This window comes from Rana temporaria, chromosome 13 (assembly GCF_905171775.1).
Source record: "Rana temporaria chromosome 13, aRanTem1.1, whole genome shotgun sequence".
Classification (NCBI taxonomy): Eukaryota; Metazoa; Chordata; class Amphibia; order Anura; family Ranidae; genus Rana; species Rana temporaria.
The window spans coordinates 73,760,590-73,777,873 of record NC_053501.1 but is presented as its reverse complement, the minus strand read 5'-3'; the positions used below and the strand labels follow the sequence as shown (position 1 = coordinate 73,777,873).

Sequence of the window (17,284 nt, the reverse complement as noted above, 5' to 3'; positions counted from 1 at the left end):
CCAATTCCACTTTATTGTACAAACATTATAAAAAAATACAGCTAGAACACTTTTGTGTGTGTTTTTGCCACAATGTGCATAGAGCAGCCCCTTTACCTTCTTGGTCGGTGAGCTTCTCGCATTTTGTTGCGTGTCCGCTAGCTTTGTTTGGGGTGCCATGAAGAATGACACTGCAAGCGCGATTTTTCATGTGTTTCCAGAACACACAGATGTGAATGGGGTCTAAGAATGCTAGAATTACATATGGACTTTTCAACCAATGACAGTATCTGTTTTGGTGCAATCTAATCTAAATAAAAGTATCTGGAGATGCTACAAATGCAGAATAATTATTACAAGTGAAAACAGACGCCTACAGAGTGACTAACGTTATCAGAAACCTATTCCTAGTTCAATTGAACTTGTAATGTAAAATAAAGCTCTGTTAAAAAAAAAAAAAAAGTTATGAGCATAAATGGTGGGCGGGGCCCTAGTTAGAAGGCGGTTGGCACTTTGGGCGTGACCTGCAGTGTGGGCGGCATTATTACAGCCAATCGAAGCTGAAGAAAATGTCGCTGAGCCTGTTGTGGGTGTATTTGTACGGCTCGTCACTAGACACGCCTTCTGGATAAATAATAGAGGTTCAGCCTGTGTGTGGTATAGAGCGGGTGTCGCAGTGGTCGGGAAGGTCTATCTGTCAGCATGGGTTCCAGAGCGTCCACATTACTGAGGGATGAGGAGCTGGAAGAGATCAAGAAGGAGACTGGCTGTAAGTGGCGGGGGGAGCAGTAATGACAGTCCGGGCCTGACACGGTCCGTGTTATCAGCCTGTGCTATGTGTTTGTATGTCGTGTCTTCTGTGGTTCCGGGTCCTCCTGTCCCCGGGCAGAGTCTATAAGATAAGCCGGCTCTTATCTCCATATCGCTTCCGGAGTCCCGTGATGGCAGCTGCCGGCCCTGGAGGGGACAGATCCGAGTGTCTCACCTCCTATCTCCTTATCTCCAGCTAGGAAATCATTGTATTGGGCCAGCTTGGCACGGTGTATGGCACACCTGATCGGCCTCTGTGGAAGCTGGAGATTCCTGTACTAGCCTGAGATACTGGATCAGGGTCTCCAAACTACACAGAGGACCTGAGTACTGTCCTTCACACTTTATGGCAGGAGGAATAGTGTGCCCCCCCCCCCCCCAATGTTTGTGGGAGAAGTGCCCCCCCACCCCCATCAATGGTATTGTTGGGAGGAATAGTGCCCCCTCCCTGTCAATGGTGATGGCAGGAGCAATAGTGACCCCCCACCTCCCCGTCAATGGTGACGGCAGGAGGAATAGTGTGTCCCCCCATCAATGGTATTGTTGGGAGGAATAGTGCCCCCTCCCTGTCAATGGTGACGGCAGGAGAAATAGTGCCCCCCCCCGGTCAATGGTGATGGCAGGAGGAATAGTGCCCCCCCCTCCCCGTCAATGGTGATGGCAGGATGAATAGTGCCCCCCCCCCACCTCCCAGTCAATGGTGCCGGCGGCAGGAAGAATGGTGTCCCCCCTTGTTGACTGGTGTTGGCAAAATCAAAATCAAATTTATTTTAATAGATGTTTTACTCTAAAAGCATTTTATCTGAAGCGTTTTCTATTTAGGATCCATTAATTGGTTTATTTAGCATATAATGAAGCTTAGTTATGTAGCAGGAGGCTGTATTTTCTCCAGTATTTTGGTAAACTCATTCTATGAATCCAAGCTGAGATAACATGCACGGTGTTGATGCATGCACACAATTTCCCGGTAACTGTGATGAAACCAAGTTCAGGAATATTCCTTTATCCCATTGTTCTGAAAAATCTCTGTCCACTAAACTGTACGACTGAATGGGTTCTGACATCGCTGGTTTTCTAACCTGACAGCTTATTATTCTAAATGGGAAACCTTCATCTTGTTTGCAAATATTAAAGATTGTAATTACCAGCAACAACGAGTCCTTACATCTAAAGAGCACCTGTCATTTCAGGTCCATCCCGGCAGGACATCACTCACCAGCTGCCTTCATGCCCCTCACCTTGTTGTGTCTCTGCTGCATCACCAGCCGTCCCATTAAAGTGAATGGGACTGTCGGTGGGTCAGAGGAGAAGCCACTGCGGGACAGAGATGACAATGGTGGTTCTATAAAAATTCAGATTTAGCCTTTTTACTAAATTGGGCTTTAAATCAAATTCCCCCCCCCCCCCCCCCCTGTCAGGAATAGAGTGGTGCCCGCTGTCTTCAGGGTGCCATGTTGAGCAGCTGCCTAGTAACCACTGGAAATGGCATGAGGTAAACTCGGAGCTCCCGCTATTTTGTATTTTTACTCCTGTGAGCTGTGGGTAGGATTTTACCCTACAGCTCATGTAAGATAAGAGGTGAGAATGATCTGACCCAGAGCCCTCTGGAATAAAAGTGAGTGAGTTTCTCTGGCAGTGACTTTGGCGAACATTAGGGCTCATCTTTAGCAGCCGTAGGGGGCAGTTGCAAAGTACAGCTCCCATTCACAGGATGCTTTGTATCTTTCTCAAAAAATACAAAGGGCTACATTCAGCAAAGAATTACGCCGGCATATCCATATTTACGCCGCGTAAATTCAAAGCTGCGCCGGCATATCTACTTTCTGTATTCAGAAAGCTAGATACGCCGACATTAGCCTAAGATACGACTGGCATAAGTCTCTTAGGCCCCATACACACGAGAGGATTTATCCGCGGATACGGTCCACCGGACCGTTTCCGCGGATAAATCCTCTCAAGGATTTTCGAGGATTTTGATCCGATGGAGTGTACTCACCATCGGATCGAAATCCGCGCCGAAATCCCATCGCGATGACGTGTTGCGCCGTCGCCGCGATGATGACGCGGCGACGTGCGCGACGCTGTCATATAAGGAATTCCACGCATGCGTCGAATCATTACGATGCATGCGGGGGATTGATCCGGTGAGTCTGTACAGACCAGCGGATCAATCCGTTGGGATGGATTCAAGCGGATAGATTTGAAAGCATGTCATCAAATTTTTATCCGCTGGAAATCCATCCCAGGGGATAAAAATCCGCGGAAACAGATCCGCTGGAGCCGGTCCGCGGATCAATTCCAGCGGATGGATCCTCTCGTGTGTATGGGGCCTTACACCGTCGTATCTCAGGGTGCATTGTGACGCTGGCCGCTAGGTGGCGCTCCTGTCGTTTTTGGCGGAGAGTATGCAAATTACCTAGATACGCCGATTCACAAACGTACGTGCGCCCGGCGTTCGTTTTTTACGTTGTTTGCGTAAGGCTTTTTCGCCGTAACGTTGTGCCTGCTTCTATGAGGCGCACTCAATGTTGAGTATGGACGTCGTTCCCGCTTTGATTTTTAATTTTTTTACGTCGTTTGCGTAAGTCGTTCGCGTATAGGGCTGGATGTAATTTATGTTCAAGTCTAAACCAATGACGTCCTTGCGACGTCATTTGGAGCACACATTACCATAAAACACGCCCCCCCCTACACATTTGAATTGCGCGCGCCGCAGCAACATGCGGAGCAAGTGCTTTGTGAATACTGCACTTGCTCCTGTAACTTGCGGCGGCGTAGCGTAAATACGATACGCCGCCGTTAGATTGCGCGCCCCTACCTGAATCTAGCCCAAAGCGTTCTCTGGATGAGGTGGAGAGGAGCGGCGGTGACATCAGCCTCCAACTCATTTAAACAGAGAATGCATTGCGTTCAGAGAGGGGGGAAAAAAACAAGGTGTTCTGTGAATTGCAGCTGTGCCAGGCGTTCAACCCCCCCCCCCCCCCCCCCACACACACAGCACCTGGAAGATTGGGACCATTACTGTAGCAGTCCAGGCCACCTACGTTGTGACAAGCTTGACCAGTGTGAATATGCACAATGTATTATCCCTGGAGTTCAGATTTAAAGCAGGCCTAATGTTCCGCTGGTACCTACTGTGAAAGCAGGCTTCTTATTGCAGAAGAGGCCTGAAGTGTCTCCCACAACAAACTACACCTATTTGCAACCTACTACAGGCGCCGGTATCGTCACTTAGGGAAACCCAGCACTGAAGGCTTGCAGCTTTACAGCTGACTTCCAACTGCGCATTTCAGTGTCGCTGCGCTTTGTGATTGGTCCTGTAGTCCTCTGTGACCTGTGATGGTGTCCCAGAAGGTGGTGGAGGAAGGATGAGGGACACCGTGGCGATCTGACCGGAAGTGGGGGAGCGGGTACCTGCCAGCCCCCCCATAAAGTGCCAAATGTAAAAGCGGGAGGGGTAGAAGGAAGAACGGAACGTCCCCTTTTGAGTAAAGTTCAGCTTTAAGGGCCTATTCACACCAGTGTGCTGTGCTTAAAGCATTGGCTATCTAAACAGTATGAAATTGTGAGACCGTCGCATTACTTTTTTCCACAGAACTTTTATTGAAATTTCCTGAGTTATAATTCAATCAGGGCTGAAACAACTAATCGATTATGAAATTAATCGATTACAATTTTCATAATCGATTAATCGGCCAGTAACATAATGGGGTTTTAAAAAACTAAAATTAGCCCTATATAGTACAAAAGAGCAAATCGCTACTGTAAATATTACTTTCCCGAGGCGTCTTTCAGGACAGCACCTTGAGATATCATGATCCTCCCACTCCATCAGGAAACACCTTCTTTCATCCTTTTAAAAGGAGGCCCCTCCTTGCACTCCTCAGTTTTTGTGTTTCCTCCTCCGGAGGGAGCATCTTCTTGGGAAGGGTCTGATGTCTCAGGTGCTGCCTGAAAAAAACGGACCTTTCCTCTTACCTTTTTTTCAGGGACTGTCCGCTCTCCCGTACCACCCGAGCGGCGGTGATGGTAGTCGGGCTCCTCTCTCTCCCGGTGTTCAGTGGAACCAGCCTTCGGCGATCGTGAGGTGCCTCGTTTTTTTTGCGGGGCGTCGCCATTTTGGCGTAGCCTGGTCGCCGGAGAGGCGCGTCATTTCCGGCGCGCCAGGAGGAGGGGTAGGGCGGACGCTGGAGCCTACTTCCGCTTCCTGGTCCGGCGCAGCGGCGCTATTGGAGTCCGGGAAGCGCCGTGGATGCCACAGAGAACGCCGATTCCTGCGATGGAGACTGCAGATGCATCAGCGGTGGAGACAGGCACGGGCACCAGCAGGACCTCGGCGGGAAGCAGCAACGTAAGTCTGTTTTTCCCCAGGGGTGAGGGTTCTCTCCTTTTTGGGATTTCTCTCTCGGTCTCTTCACTTTTTCCCTCCAGTGGCATGGGGGCCTGTCAGGGCACGGGTGGACACCTTTTGTTCCTAAGTGCACCTAGGTGAGGGGGGGGGTCATGTTTGTTTATTGAGACCGGGTCTCATGCTGGATCCCCCTATATTTTTTTCTTCTCTCCCTGTTCCTTTTTTTTAGGTCAAACCTGAAAAAAAGAGATGTCCTTCTTGTAAGGAGAAAATGGGGGAAAGTTGGAAGAAGCCATGGTGTAAGGCATGTATAGCAGCCTTAGTACAGAAGGAGTCAGCCTCAGTCAGAGAGGAATTGATGGCTTCTGTCAAAGATGAGCTTTTAGCCACTTTTCAGACTATGAGAGAGTCATTAGCTCCTGTCACCATTTCTCAGCCCTCCACATCACAGTCTTCTCAGGAGACAGGGTGGGCCCCTAGGCCCTCTGATAACGAGGGGTCCAGGGAGAGTCAGCCTCAGGCCCCCTCTAGTGAGGACTCAGAAAATGAGGAATAGAGTCTCCCTCAAAATTTAAACTGTCCCTGGAGGATGTGGATGGCCTCCTCAGGGCTATTTATGCCACTTTAGGTCTCAGTGAGGAAAAGAGGGACTTAAGCCTGCACGATCGCATGTATGCCGGTCTCTGCGAGCCCAAGGGGCGTACATTTCCAGTTCACCCGGTCATCTCCGAAACAATCTTGCGGGAATGGCAGGATCCAGAAAAGAAACCATTTTTTTCAAAATCCCACAAAAGGAGGTTTCCCTTTGGAGAAGATCCATCAGTCGTGTGGAACAAAAGTCCTAAACTCGACGCAGCTTTTTCCCAGGTGTCTAGGTCCACAGATTTATCCTTTGAGGATATGGGGATCCTGAAGGACCCGATGGATAAGCGAATGGATCTTCTCCTTAAAAAAGCCTGGCAGTCTATTATGGTTAACCTCAAGCCTGCCATGGCTACCACCTGTGTGGCACGCAACTTAGAGTTCTGGTTAGACAAACTCAAAGCTCATATTGAGGCAGACTCCCCAAAACAGGACATTTTGGACTCTTTTTCTACCATTTCTGCAGCCGTAGCCTATATGGCAGATGCCTCGGCCGAGGCGATAAAAATGTCCGCTAGATCCGCTGCTTTAGCCAACTCAGCCAGAAGGGCTTTATGGCTCAAGACCTGGCCTGGTGACACAGCCTCCAAAAGCAAGCTGTGTGGAATCCCGTTCTCTGGGGATCTTCTCTTCGGCCCTGAACTGGATAGTATCCTGGACAGGACGGCCGACAAGAAAAAGGCCTTCCCGGTCAAAAATAAGAACCCCCCTCCCAAGCGTTTTTTTCGGACCTTTAAGCAGCAGGATAAGGGGAAAAGACCACAAGGTAAAAGGAACTGGGCAGCACAGAAAGGTAAAGGAAAGGGAGTCCTTTTCCATCCTCCTGCGCCGGCCAATAAGCCGCAATGACTCGACCCTGAGGGTAGGCGGGAGGTTACAGGGGTTCCTTCCGCAGTGGTCAGCTGTATCAAACAACCAGTACATACTGACCACTCTAGCTCAGGGTTACGCTATAGAATTCTCAGAAACCCCGCCAAAGAGATTTCTGGTCACCCAGGCCCCAAGGGATCCAGTGAAGTACATCGCACTAAAGTCCTCGTTGTTGGAACTTCAACAGCAGGGGGTATTGGTCAGGGTTCCCCTAGTAGAACAGGGCAGAGGGTTCTATTCCCATGTATTCCTAGTAAGGAAACCTACGGGGAAGTTCAGGCTGATATTAAACTTAAAGCCCTTAAACAAATGTGTCCTGTACAGGAGATTCAAAATGGATTCAATATTCTCAATCCGGAATCTACTGACACCAGATTGCTATATGGCGTCGATAGACCTGAGGGATGCGTACCTTCACGTACCTATCTCCCCTCAGTCCCAGACGTTTCTCAGGCTGGCGGTAGAGATGGGGGGTCAAGTTCAGCACTTCCAGTACAGGGCCCTCCCCTTCGGGCTGTCATCATCACCTCGGATCTTCACGAAGGTGCTGGCCGAAGCCTTAGCCCCGCTACGGCTACAAGGAATAGCAGTCATCCCTTACTTGGACGACCTTCTCTTCTTTGCCCCCTCAGAGGAAAAATTGTTGAGGGATCTTTCTCTGGCGCGAACCCATTTGGAATCCCTAGGATGGATTTTAAACCTTCAAAAATCCGCCCTGGTTCCTTCTCAAAAGATTCGTTTTCTGGGATACCAGGTGGATTCACGGAACCAGAGAATTTTTCTCCCCCCAGAAAAAGCATCCAAGGTCTTGGACACTGTTCGGTTGCTTCAGTCCCATCAGTCTTTGACGGTCAGGCAGGTAATGGCATCCCTAGGAATTTTGACCTCCACCATGCCGGCGGTTCAATGGGCGAGGTTACATTTCAGGCCCCTGCAGGCTTTTCTTTTAAAGACATGGGATCGGAAAACCAGTTCTCTGGACACCCGGGTAAAAATTCCGGCCCGGGTAGTAAGATCCCTTTACTGGTGGAAAAACCAGCGAGTGCTTGCAGAGGGTCTGGAGTGGTCCTTCCCCGTGGGACTAAGGCTCACCACGGATGCCAGCGCCTGGGGATGGGGAGCGCACCTAGAAGAGAAATTTTCACAGGGGAGGTGGTCAAGGGAGGAAGCCCTGCGTTCCTCAAATTGGAGGGAACTAAAGACGGTGGCCCTGGCACTAGTGGAGTTTGCTCCACGTCTCAGAGGCCATCATGTTCAGGTCCTATCGGACAACGCTACAACAGTAGCATACTTGAACAGGCAGGGGGGTACAAGAAGCCCTTCGCTTCTGTCCCTGGCCACAGAGATTCTCTCCTGGGTAGAGAGCAATTTACTCTCCTTGTCAGCCCTACACCTAAAGGGGTCCCTCAATACGGTGGCGGATTTCTTAAGCAGACACCAGATTCGGGAGTCAGAGTGGTCCCTGAATGCGGAGGTCTTCTCAGAGATCACCAGCAGGTGGGGTCTCCCAGAGGTAGACTTATTTGCCTCGAGGGAGAACTCCCAGGTAGGGAAATACTTTTCGCTGAGTCGGGGGGATGGGTCCCTAGGGGTAGACGCTCTGTCGCATCCCTGGGATTTCCGCCTCTGCTTTGCCTTTCCCCCGTTTCAGCTGATTCCCCTAGTTCTGAGGAAAGTTCAGAGAGAAAGTGTGCCAGTCATTCTCATCGCCCCATTCTGGCCCAAGAGGGCATGGTTTGCAACGCTTCTAGCCTTGTCAACCAGGCCTTACTGGCACCTGCCCCTCAGGCAGGACCTCCTAGTTCAGGGTCCAATTTCTCACCCAGATGTGGCACGGCTGTCCTTGACCGCGTGGCTTCTGAAAGGGAAATCCTGAGTGGAAAGGGGTTCTCCGACCGCTTGGTTTCCACCTTACTCAACAGCAGGAAGAAAGTAACCCGAGCCATTTACACCAAGGTTTGGAAAGTTTTTTCCTCTTGGTGTACCTCTTCGAGTCAGGACCCTAGGGAGCTAAAATCCATCCTGGAATTTTTACAGGAGGGGGCTGATAAGGGCTTGGCTGTTAGCACCCTTAAGGTACAGGTATCCGCACTTTCAGTTTTTTTGGAAAGATCTGTAGCCATAGAACCATTGGTGGTGAGATTTTTTAGATCTCTTTTGAGGTCTAGACCACCAAGGTTAAAGGGTTTCCCAAAGTGGGAACTCTCAGTGGTCTTGAGATCTTTGGCAAGCAAGCCTTTTGAACCCTTAGGGGAAGCTTCAGTTAGGAACCTTACCTTTAAAACTTTATTTTTAATCGCTATTACCTCAGCACGTAGGATCAGCGAGTTGCAGGCCCTGTCAGTGAAGGAGCCTTATTTATGTATATTCTCAGATAGGGTAGTGCTTAAAACTGACCCTAAATTTTTGCCCAAAGTGGCTTCTAACAGTAATCGTGTACAGGACATTGTACTTCCCACTTTTTGTTCTAACCCTTCGGGTGAAAAAGAGTTATTTTTTCATATGTTGGATGTCAAACGGGTCTTGTTGTATTATTTAGAAATAACAAACCCGTTTAGACGCTCGGATTCTTTATTTGTCCTTTTTGGGGGTAACAAAAGGGGTCAGCAGGCATCTAGGGGAACACTAGCTAGATGGCTGAAGCTGGCTATCAGGGAGGCTTATTTACAGTCAGGCCTGACTCCGCCAGAAGGTATCCGTGCCCATTCGACCAGAGCTCTCGCAACTTCCTGGGCAGAAAGAGCTGGTGCCACGCCGGAGCAAATCTGCAGGGCAGCGACGTGGTCAAGTTTCCACACGTTCGTGCGACACTATAGGTTGGACCTCGCCTCAGCTAGTGATCAGGCTTTTGGCAGGAAGGTCCTACAAGCTGTCGTCCCGCCCTAAGGTAGTAAGTCTCTGTGGTCCTCTCAAGGTGCTGTCCTGAAAGACGCCTCGGGAAAATACAAGTTAGGCTTACCGGTAACTTGTTTTCCAGAAGTCTTTCAGGACAGCAACGACCCGCCCTATTTTGTTTGTGATGTACTATGCTGTGACTAACATATATGCTTGTGTGTTCCAGCCGGGGCCGGAGGTTTTCTCTATAACAACTGAGGAGTGCAAGGAGGGGCCTCCTTTTAAAAGGATGAAAGAAGGTGTTTCCTGATGGAGTGGGAGGATCATGATATCTCAAGGTGCTGTCCTGAAAGACTTCTGGAAAACAAGTTACCGGTAAGCCTAACTTGTATTTTCGCTGTCCCACAGTAAAAAAAATGAACCCCTTGCAGTAGCGATTATTTGCTTTTTTGTACTTATTTTTGTTTTTTTAACCCCATTATGTTACTAAACATCTCAGGCCTGGGTCACACCTCTGTTTTTTGGTGCTTTTTGCAGAAACCCACTACAGTTCATTTACATGTTTTCCTATGGGACACGTTCACAACCATGATTTTTTTTTCAGCTGCTGCGTATTTGGAAAGGGCGAGGACTTTTTAACGCAAAACTGTGCCATTTTGTTTTTTTTTGGTTCAATATACTTCAATGGAGAAGCTGCAGAAAAGCATGTAATGTGTTTTTGTGGCAATTTGTGTTTTGTAATCTGCTCAACAACAAATTGGCCCCAAAAAAATTAAAAATAAAAATATTTTTTTTTATAGGCTATTTATCCGATTAATCGAAACAATAATCGACCAACTAATCGATTATGAAAATAATCGTTAGTTGCAGCCCTAAATTCAATAAGAGATTACTCACTGTAGTGGCACAATGTGCTGCAAGTGCTGCAAGCATTGACACAATTGGATACAAGGCTTTTTACCTGATATGGTATTGGGTGGGGGAGAAAAAAGGCGCCAAGCAAGGGATGATCATCACTTCATATATAGTATGAAATCTAAGTAATTGGGGGAGGGGGGAAGGTTGGGTATAGGAGCGGTGGGTGGGGATTAAACTTCAGCTTTAACTAGTCTTCACTAGAATAAGGTTTATCCAGTGTTCAAGGGTGGGAGTTCAGGTGGCTACACACAGAGTGCAGAGCTGTCACTTGTAAACACAGAAACCAGACTTCTGTGTTTACAAGTGATTGTGGTGAGCAGGCACCAAAAAGGGTCTGAGCCAAAGGTGGTGGAACTCAGTTCCCCCGGGAAAAAAGCCCTGGTTTTACTCCAATATCAACAAAGTGATAAAGTCTTCTTAAAATATATTTAGAAACTGTGTGCCTCTGTAACTACAGCCTTACCACTTCAATACTGGGCACTTGTACACCTTCCTGCCCAGACCAATTGTCAGATTTTTGGCGCTATGACATTTTGAATGACCATTGCACAATCATGTGACGCTGTACCCAAACAAAGTTTATCATTCCCCCCCCCCCCCCCCCCACAAATACAGCGTTCTTTTGGTGGCAGTTGAACACCGCTGGGGTTTTCCTTTGTAAATAAGTTTTCTCCTTCACTGATGAAGCAGTACTTCTTTTTTTTTTTTTTTTTTTTTTTTTTTTTTATCTTCATGTATTCCATGCATGAAGATATATATATATATATATATATATATATATATATATATATATATATATATATATATATATATATATATATATATATATATATATATATATATATATATATATATATATATATATATATATATAAAAAAAACTGTTAAGCAGCCTCCCCACCACCCATTAATGACTTGCCTGAGCCCCATCTCTCTTCAGCAATGTCTACGAGTGTAGCCATCCAGGACTCTCCTCCTGATTGGCTGAGACACGGCAGCAGTGCCACTGGCTCCTGCAGCTGTCAAAGTCAATCAGGGGACAAGGGGGCGGGGTCAGGACTGGGCTCTGTGTCTGAATGGACGCAGGGAGCTGTGACTCGGCTTGGGAGCCCCCATAGCAAGCTGCTTGCTGTGGGGACACTGGATAGGAGGGAGGGGCCACGAGCAGTGACAAGAGTCCCAAGAAGAGGAGGATCCAGGTGGCTCTGTACAAAACTAACTGCAGAGGTAAGTATAACATTATTATTATTATTATTATTATTATTATTATTATTATTATTATTATTATTATTATTATTATTATTATTATTATTATTATTATTATTAATAAAAATAAAATAAAAATTAAACTCAAGACTTTACGATCTCTTTAAGCTTTTGTGCAAGTTGTCAATTAAGGATGTTGCACAGATGCTCGCCTAAGTTTAGCAAAACGAAAAAAAAATCGATATAAAGAACAGTACTTTAGTCAGTTTGAAGTGTGAAATTCAATCTATGAATGGAGGAGGTGTACCTTTTTTTTTTTTTTTTTTTTTTTTTTTTTTGCCCATCATTCAACCATAAATTGTTTTTCATTTATGGAATCTGAAGAACAGCTTTCAATGAATGGAGGAAGGGCCAGAAAAAGACAGGCATAAGTATCTCTCGGGGAGGAAAAATATGTAGTTGTGGCGCTATTCCTGTGTTGTGAGTTGAGGATATGTCCATGAGACTCTCTCTCCTCACTAGGGTGATCATGTCTCAGACCCCAATCTAAAGTGGAAACATAACTCATGTGCAAAATGTAATTAAAATTGAAAATGCATAAATTCAAGTGTGCTCAAAGTGCCAAGTGGTGAGTGGTTCAGTAGTATAATCCAGTGCTGGTATCGCACATATTCATAACATTGTGAACAACTAAACGGTAATCGGATACTGTCCAATTGAAAAAACTAATTTATAAGATATAAAGTGACAGGTGCTCTTCAAGTTCGTGCCTTTGTGATCCTTATAGTGCCCCCTATAGGTATTGCACTCACCAGAACGACTCGCCCCTTGCAGGGGTACCTCGCTTTCACGGTATTTGCTACTGTAGCAATCTCCGAATCCGTGCTTTCAGTGTCAGTTTTTCCTTTCTATTTAGTTCTTGCACCGCATAACCTTAACAGGTGGAGCCACAATCCTCTCTCGGGATGTCTACTGACCCTGGTGTTAAGGTTATGCGGAGCAAGAACTAAATAGAATTTTTTTTTTTTTTTTTTAATTGGACAGACAGTATATGATCACGGTTTATTTAGTTCACAATGTTATGAATATGTGATGCCAGCACTGGCTTGTACTACTGAACCACTTGGCACTTTGAGCACACTTTATTTTACACATGTTCGATTTTTATTTAATTTTGCACATGAGTTATGTTTCCACTTTAGATTGGGATCTGAGACATGATCACCCTAGTGAGGAGAGAGTGTCTCACCAACATGTCCTCAACTCACACCGGAGTCGCAACACCTACCCTCTAATTTTTTTTGTTTACATTTACACTCCACCCAGATGGTTGTACGGCGTAGTGGCAGCAGTTAATTTCCAGTAATCACTACTGGCCATAAGCGCGGGATCACTTTATACCCATAGTTATCTCTCGACAAGTGGCTGTAACAGATCAATCAGCTCATATTACCACCGCTGCAACAGAAGACTGACTGCTGGGCAGGGGGCATCAAAGAATTTAGGCTTTTTCACACTGGCGGCGTCTGCCAGCAGGTCCACTGGCTCAGCAGGAGATCTCTCCACTAATCAGGCGGGTGACAGGTCTGTGTCTGCCTGCTAATGCAAAGCAGACACAGCCTCCTGTTCTCTATTGGCTGTCGGATGGAAACGGACTGCCTGTCTGTTTCCATCTGACTGTCATCCAATCCAGTTCACCAGACTGGTGGGGAATGAATTGTCTGTTGTTGGGGGGTCAACAGAAAAATGTCCCTGACATTGGCCGCTCCATAGTGAGCAATGGATGGTCCGATAGGGTCCAACTAAAAAACTGACAGGTGAACCTGATCGGTCCATCAGTGTGAAAGGGACCTTAGGATTCTAACTAAAACCATAGCCAGCAGCAGAAGGGACACCTCATTGACTGTCGTTCCTTGTCCCGATTTAAAAAAAATTGTATATGTATATGTATATGTGTATATATATATATATATATATATATATATATATATATATATATATATATATATATATATATATATATATTATGTTTTAGGCCCCTTTCACACGACAAGCCCGCTCAGATCCGCCAGGCCGTTTTTACAGGCATATCCAAGCGGGCCACCTATTGACTCCTATGGGCAGGTGGGTATCAGCTGAGATGTGTCTGCTGACACCTGCCTGCCATCCGATCTGCTCAAGACAAACTTGCATTCAGACATCCGTCAGCGGATTGGATGAGATATGATGAAAATGGACATGCTGTCTGCTTTCCCCATAGCAATCAGTGGGGCTCTGGCAGGTCCCTCCCCGCTCAGTGAGCAGAGACGGACCTGTCATCTGCTGGCTCAGCGGAGATCAAGGGAGCGCTCTCCCACTGAGCTGGTGGACTTTGTCCCCATGTTAAAGGGGCCTTAAAAAATGGTGCTTTGTGAACCTACATTTCAGAATTTGTTTAGAAATAACCAGTTTATTTAGTTCTCAAACTGAACTGGAAAAATTCTTTTGTCATTTTTGAATGCCAAGTGCAACACCTCCAAGCCTAAATTTAATAGTGCAAATATTTGTGTAAAACATAACTTTCTAACTTATGTTTTTTTTCTTTTTTCCTCAGTCTCTCACAGCCAAATAACACGTCTATACAGCCGGTTCACCAGCCTCGATAAGGGCGAAAATGGAACCTTAAGGTGGGTGTTTCATAATTGCAAGAATATCCACCCAAATCACTTGCCTACAAATGGAAATCACTTTGTCATTCTTCAAATCTACAAAACGGATTATCCTACAGTATATGTTTAATTACATGGGATCTCTTTCCACATTACATGACTTAACAGGGGATTATAAAAGCAGATCAGTCTTGGCTGCTTGTAGATTGCAGAGAAGTCTGATTGTGCGAGTTGAGCTGAACTCCTATGATTTCAAGCCTGCATTTCAGAGTGAGTTCGGGGCAGTTTGAGCCCGGGTTCACACTGAGTACGATTTCCTTCGATTTGAGATGCGATTTCACATGTGAAATCGCATCTCAAATCGGCGGCATTTGCCGGCAATAACACTGTCCTAATCGGTGCGACGCCGCATCTGCGGCGCTGCACTGATTTAAAAAAGTAGTTCCTGTACTACTTTTTGCGATTTCGGGCCGCGATTTACATAGACATCTGTGCAGAAACCTGCACAGATGTCTCTTAAATCGCGGGCGAAATCGGGACTGCCAGCGGGAGTGAAATCGTGCGAGTTCAGCTGAACTCGCACGGCTTCACTCCCGCAGCCCAGTGTGAACCAGGGCTTAAAGACATCTGTGTGGCTTCAGGGGCAATTTCAATAGACATCTGTGCATGAAGTCACCAAAAGTAGTGCAGGAACTACTTTTGGGAATCTGTGCAGTGCTGCAAAGTTAGTGTCACACCGATTCGGGCGTTGCCAACAATAGGCTCAGATTTGGCATGCGATTCGTGAACGGGGGCTCAATGAGTCAAGTGAGTTTCGGTACCTCCTTTCATTTTTTTTTTTTTTTTTTTTCCATTTTCCCACTCCTGGCTGCCAATGAAGGGTAGCTGAAATACTCATGCTTGCTTTTCCATATAGAAAAAGCTTATTTTTGCTGTAATGGTTAACTGAATGGTGGAAGAATTGTTCAGATACAAAGACTATTCATGAATGAAGGAAGCATGTGGAATGATTAACTCAAAGCCATGTACCTTCCATGTTTTAGGATCTGGGTTTTATTTGTACATCAAGGATACTGTCTGCATGGAGTTGGCACAGGAGATTTACTAAAACTGTGCATGGTAGCCAATCGGCTTCTAACTTCAGCTTGTTCAATTGAAGCTGTGACAAAAAACCCTGAAGATGATTGGTTTCTATGAAGACCTGCACCAGTTTTAGTAAACAACCCCAACATGTCCTTCCCTTGTTTTTATAGATTTCCTCCAGGTGACAAATGTGGTGTCTTCCTCCTAAGGGCCCTTTCACACGGAGCGGATCAGTAATGATCTGCTCCGTGTGTCCGTAAAATCCCCGCTGAGCTGGCAGCTGACAGGGCGATCCCCGCACACTGTGCAGGGACCGCCCTGTCTTTCCTCTGCTCTACCCTATGGGGGATCGGACGAACACGGACCGTATGTCCGTGTTCATCCGATCCGGCAGACGGAAAAAAAATAGGATTTCTTCTGTCTGCAAATGCGGATCTTTGTGGAGGCGGACAAATTACGGGTGTCAGCGGATGTTCATCCGCTGACACCCGTAATCACATAGGGACCCATGTATGTCCCGTTTTCATCCGCAAACAGGCGGATGAAAATGCGGACATACGTTCCGCACGTGTGAAAGGGCCCTTAATTGGTACTAGTAAACCTCTGGTAGGAATTTTAAGCTTCTACGTAAGCAAAGATTTATTAGTATTATATTGCATAAATCTTGTCTGTGCTTTAGATGTGAAATAAACATTCTGAAGCCTAACTTGCAGAGACTATGCAGTGTATGACCAGTTACCTGTAACGGCTAATTCCCTAAGGCGTGTGTGTGTGTGTGTGTGTTGTTTTTTTTTTTTTCCGTTCAGGTGTATAGAAATATGCTGCATTGATTCATAACAAAAAACAAAATTGTGCCACATAAATACAAATAATCCGTTCCAGGAGAATGCTCTTAATCCAAAGTACTTGCGTAGCAAAGTGAGTTTCCCCATAGAAGTCAATGGAAACTAAAATATCTTCCGCATTGACTTCAATTGCATGCAATACCACATGTGGCTAGAGCTGGGGGGGAGGGTGCCGGAGAGCCTCGGAAACACCCGGGAAGGCCCAGGGATAGCTTGGCTGAACTCTGAAAGGCTCAGGAACTGAGTATTTCTGAGGTTTTCCTATTGGCTCGGCCCCCCCCCCACACCTCAGGCCAAAACGCAGTACTGCACAGCGCTTTGACTTGAATCCTGCTCCTTTTGCGAGACAACACTTGCAAACCGAGTCGGGATTTTTCAAAATACAGTGCTCCTATTGCGAAACGCTCGTTAACCGCATTGCTCGCAATCCGAGGTTCCACTGCAAGTATATAATTTATAGATTGGAAGCTAACAAGCAGGGCCCTCTAATCCCTCCTGTATTGAATTGTATGGTAACTGTACTGTGTGTCCCCATGTTGTAAAGCACTGCACTTTTGGCGCTATATAAATCCTGAAGAAGAATAATACAAAATCGCCATGTAACAGTCCTAATACAATCCACCAATCCAGATAAAGTCCACATAAACCGTTCAATTCGGTGAAAACAGATTGTGTGATAGCAGACACCTCCAGCAATTCTCTTTTTGAGTTGGGCGCACACTCACCTTCTGGATTGACCCTCATTAGGAATGTCTTATTGCACCTTTAATAAAATGAATCGGACTCGAATAGAATAGGGAAAGGTGGGGCTTGGTGGAAAACATTGCTGCTTTTTAACCCCCCCTACCATTACCACCACATGTGCCTAGGCATATTTATAGTCGGGCATCGTAGCAGGCGGTCTTGCTGTCTGTGTAATGTTCATGCCTCCCAAAAGACCCACTAACCATCCATGCCCTGTAGGCTGCAAGCAGTGTCTGCTGCAACTGATGTGCTCTGTGTGGTACAGACAACTTCCATAGAGCCAGTTTTATCTGGATTTTAAAGAATTGGCTGCATAGCCCCTTTTTATTTATTTTTTATTATTTTTATACATG

The 17,284-nt window shown here is 46.3% G+C and overlaps 1 protein-coding gene across 1 annotated transcript in view; it reads left to right on the top strand.

Moving 5' to 3' along the window:
* Positions 1-574: 574 nt before the first annotated feature.
* The window catches only part of CHP1 (calcineurin like EF-hand protein 1), a 56,776-nt gene continuing 40,066 nt past the window's right edge, over positions 575-17,284 (top strand). The window contains 2 exon segments of the mRNA XM_040333362.1: positions 575-748; positions 14,205-14,277. Of these exon segments, the coding sequence (XP_040189296.1) occupies positions 682-748; positions 14,205-14,277 (140 nt within the window). The 5' untranslated portion in view covers positions 575-681.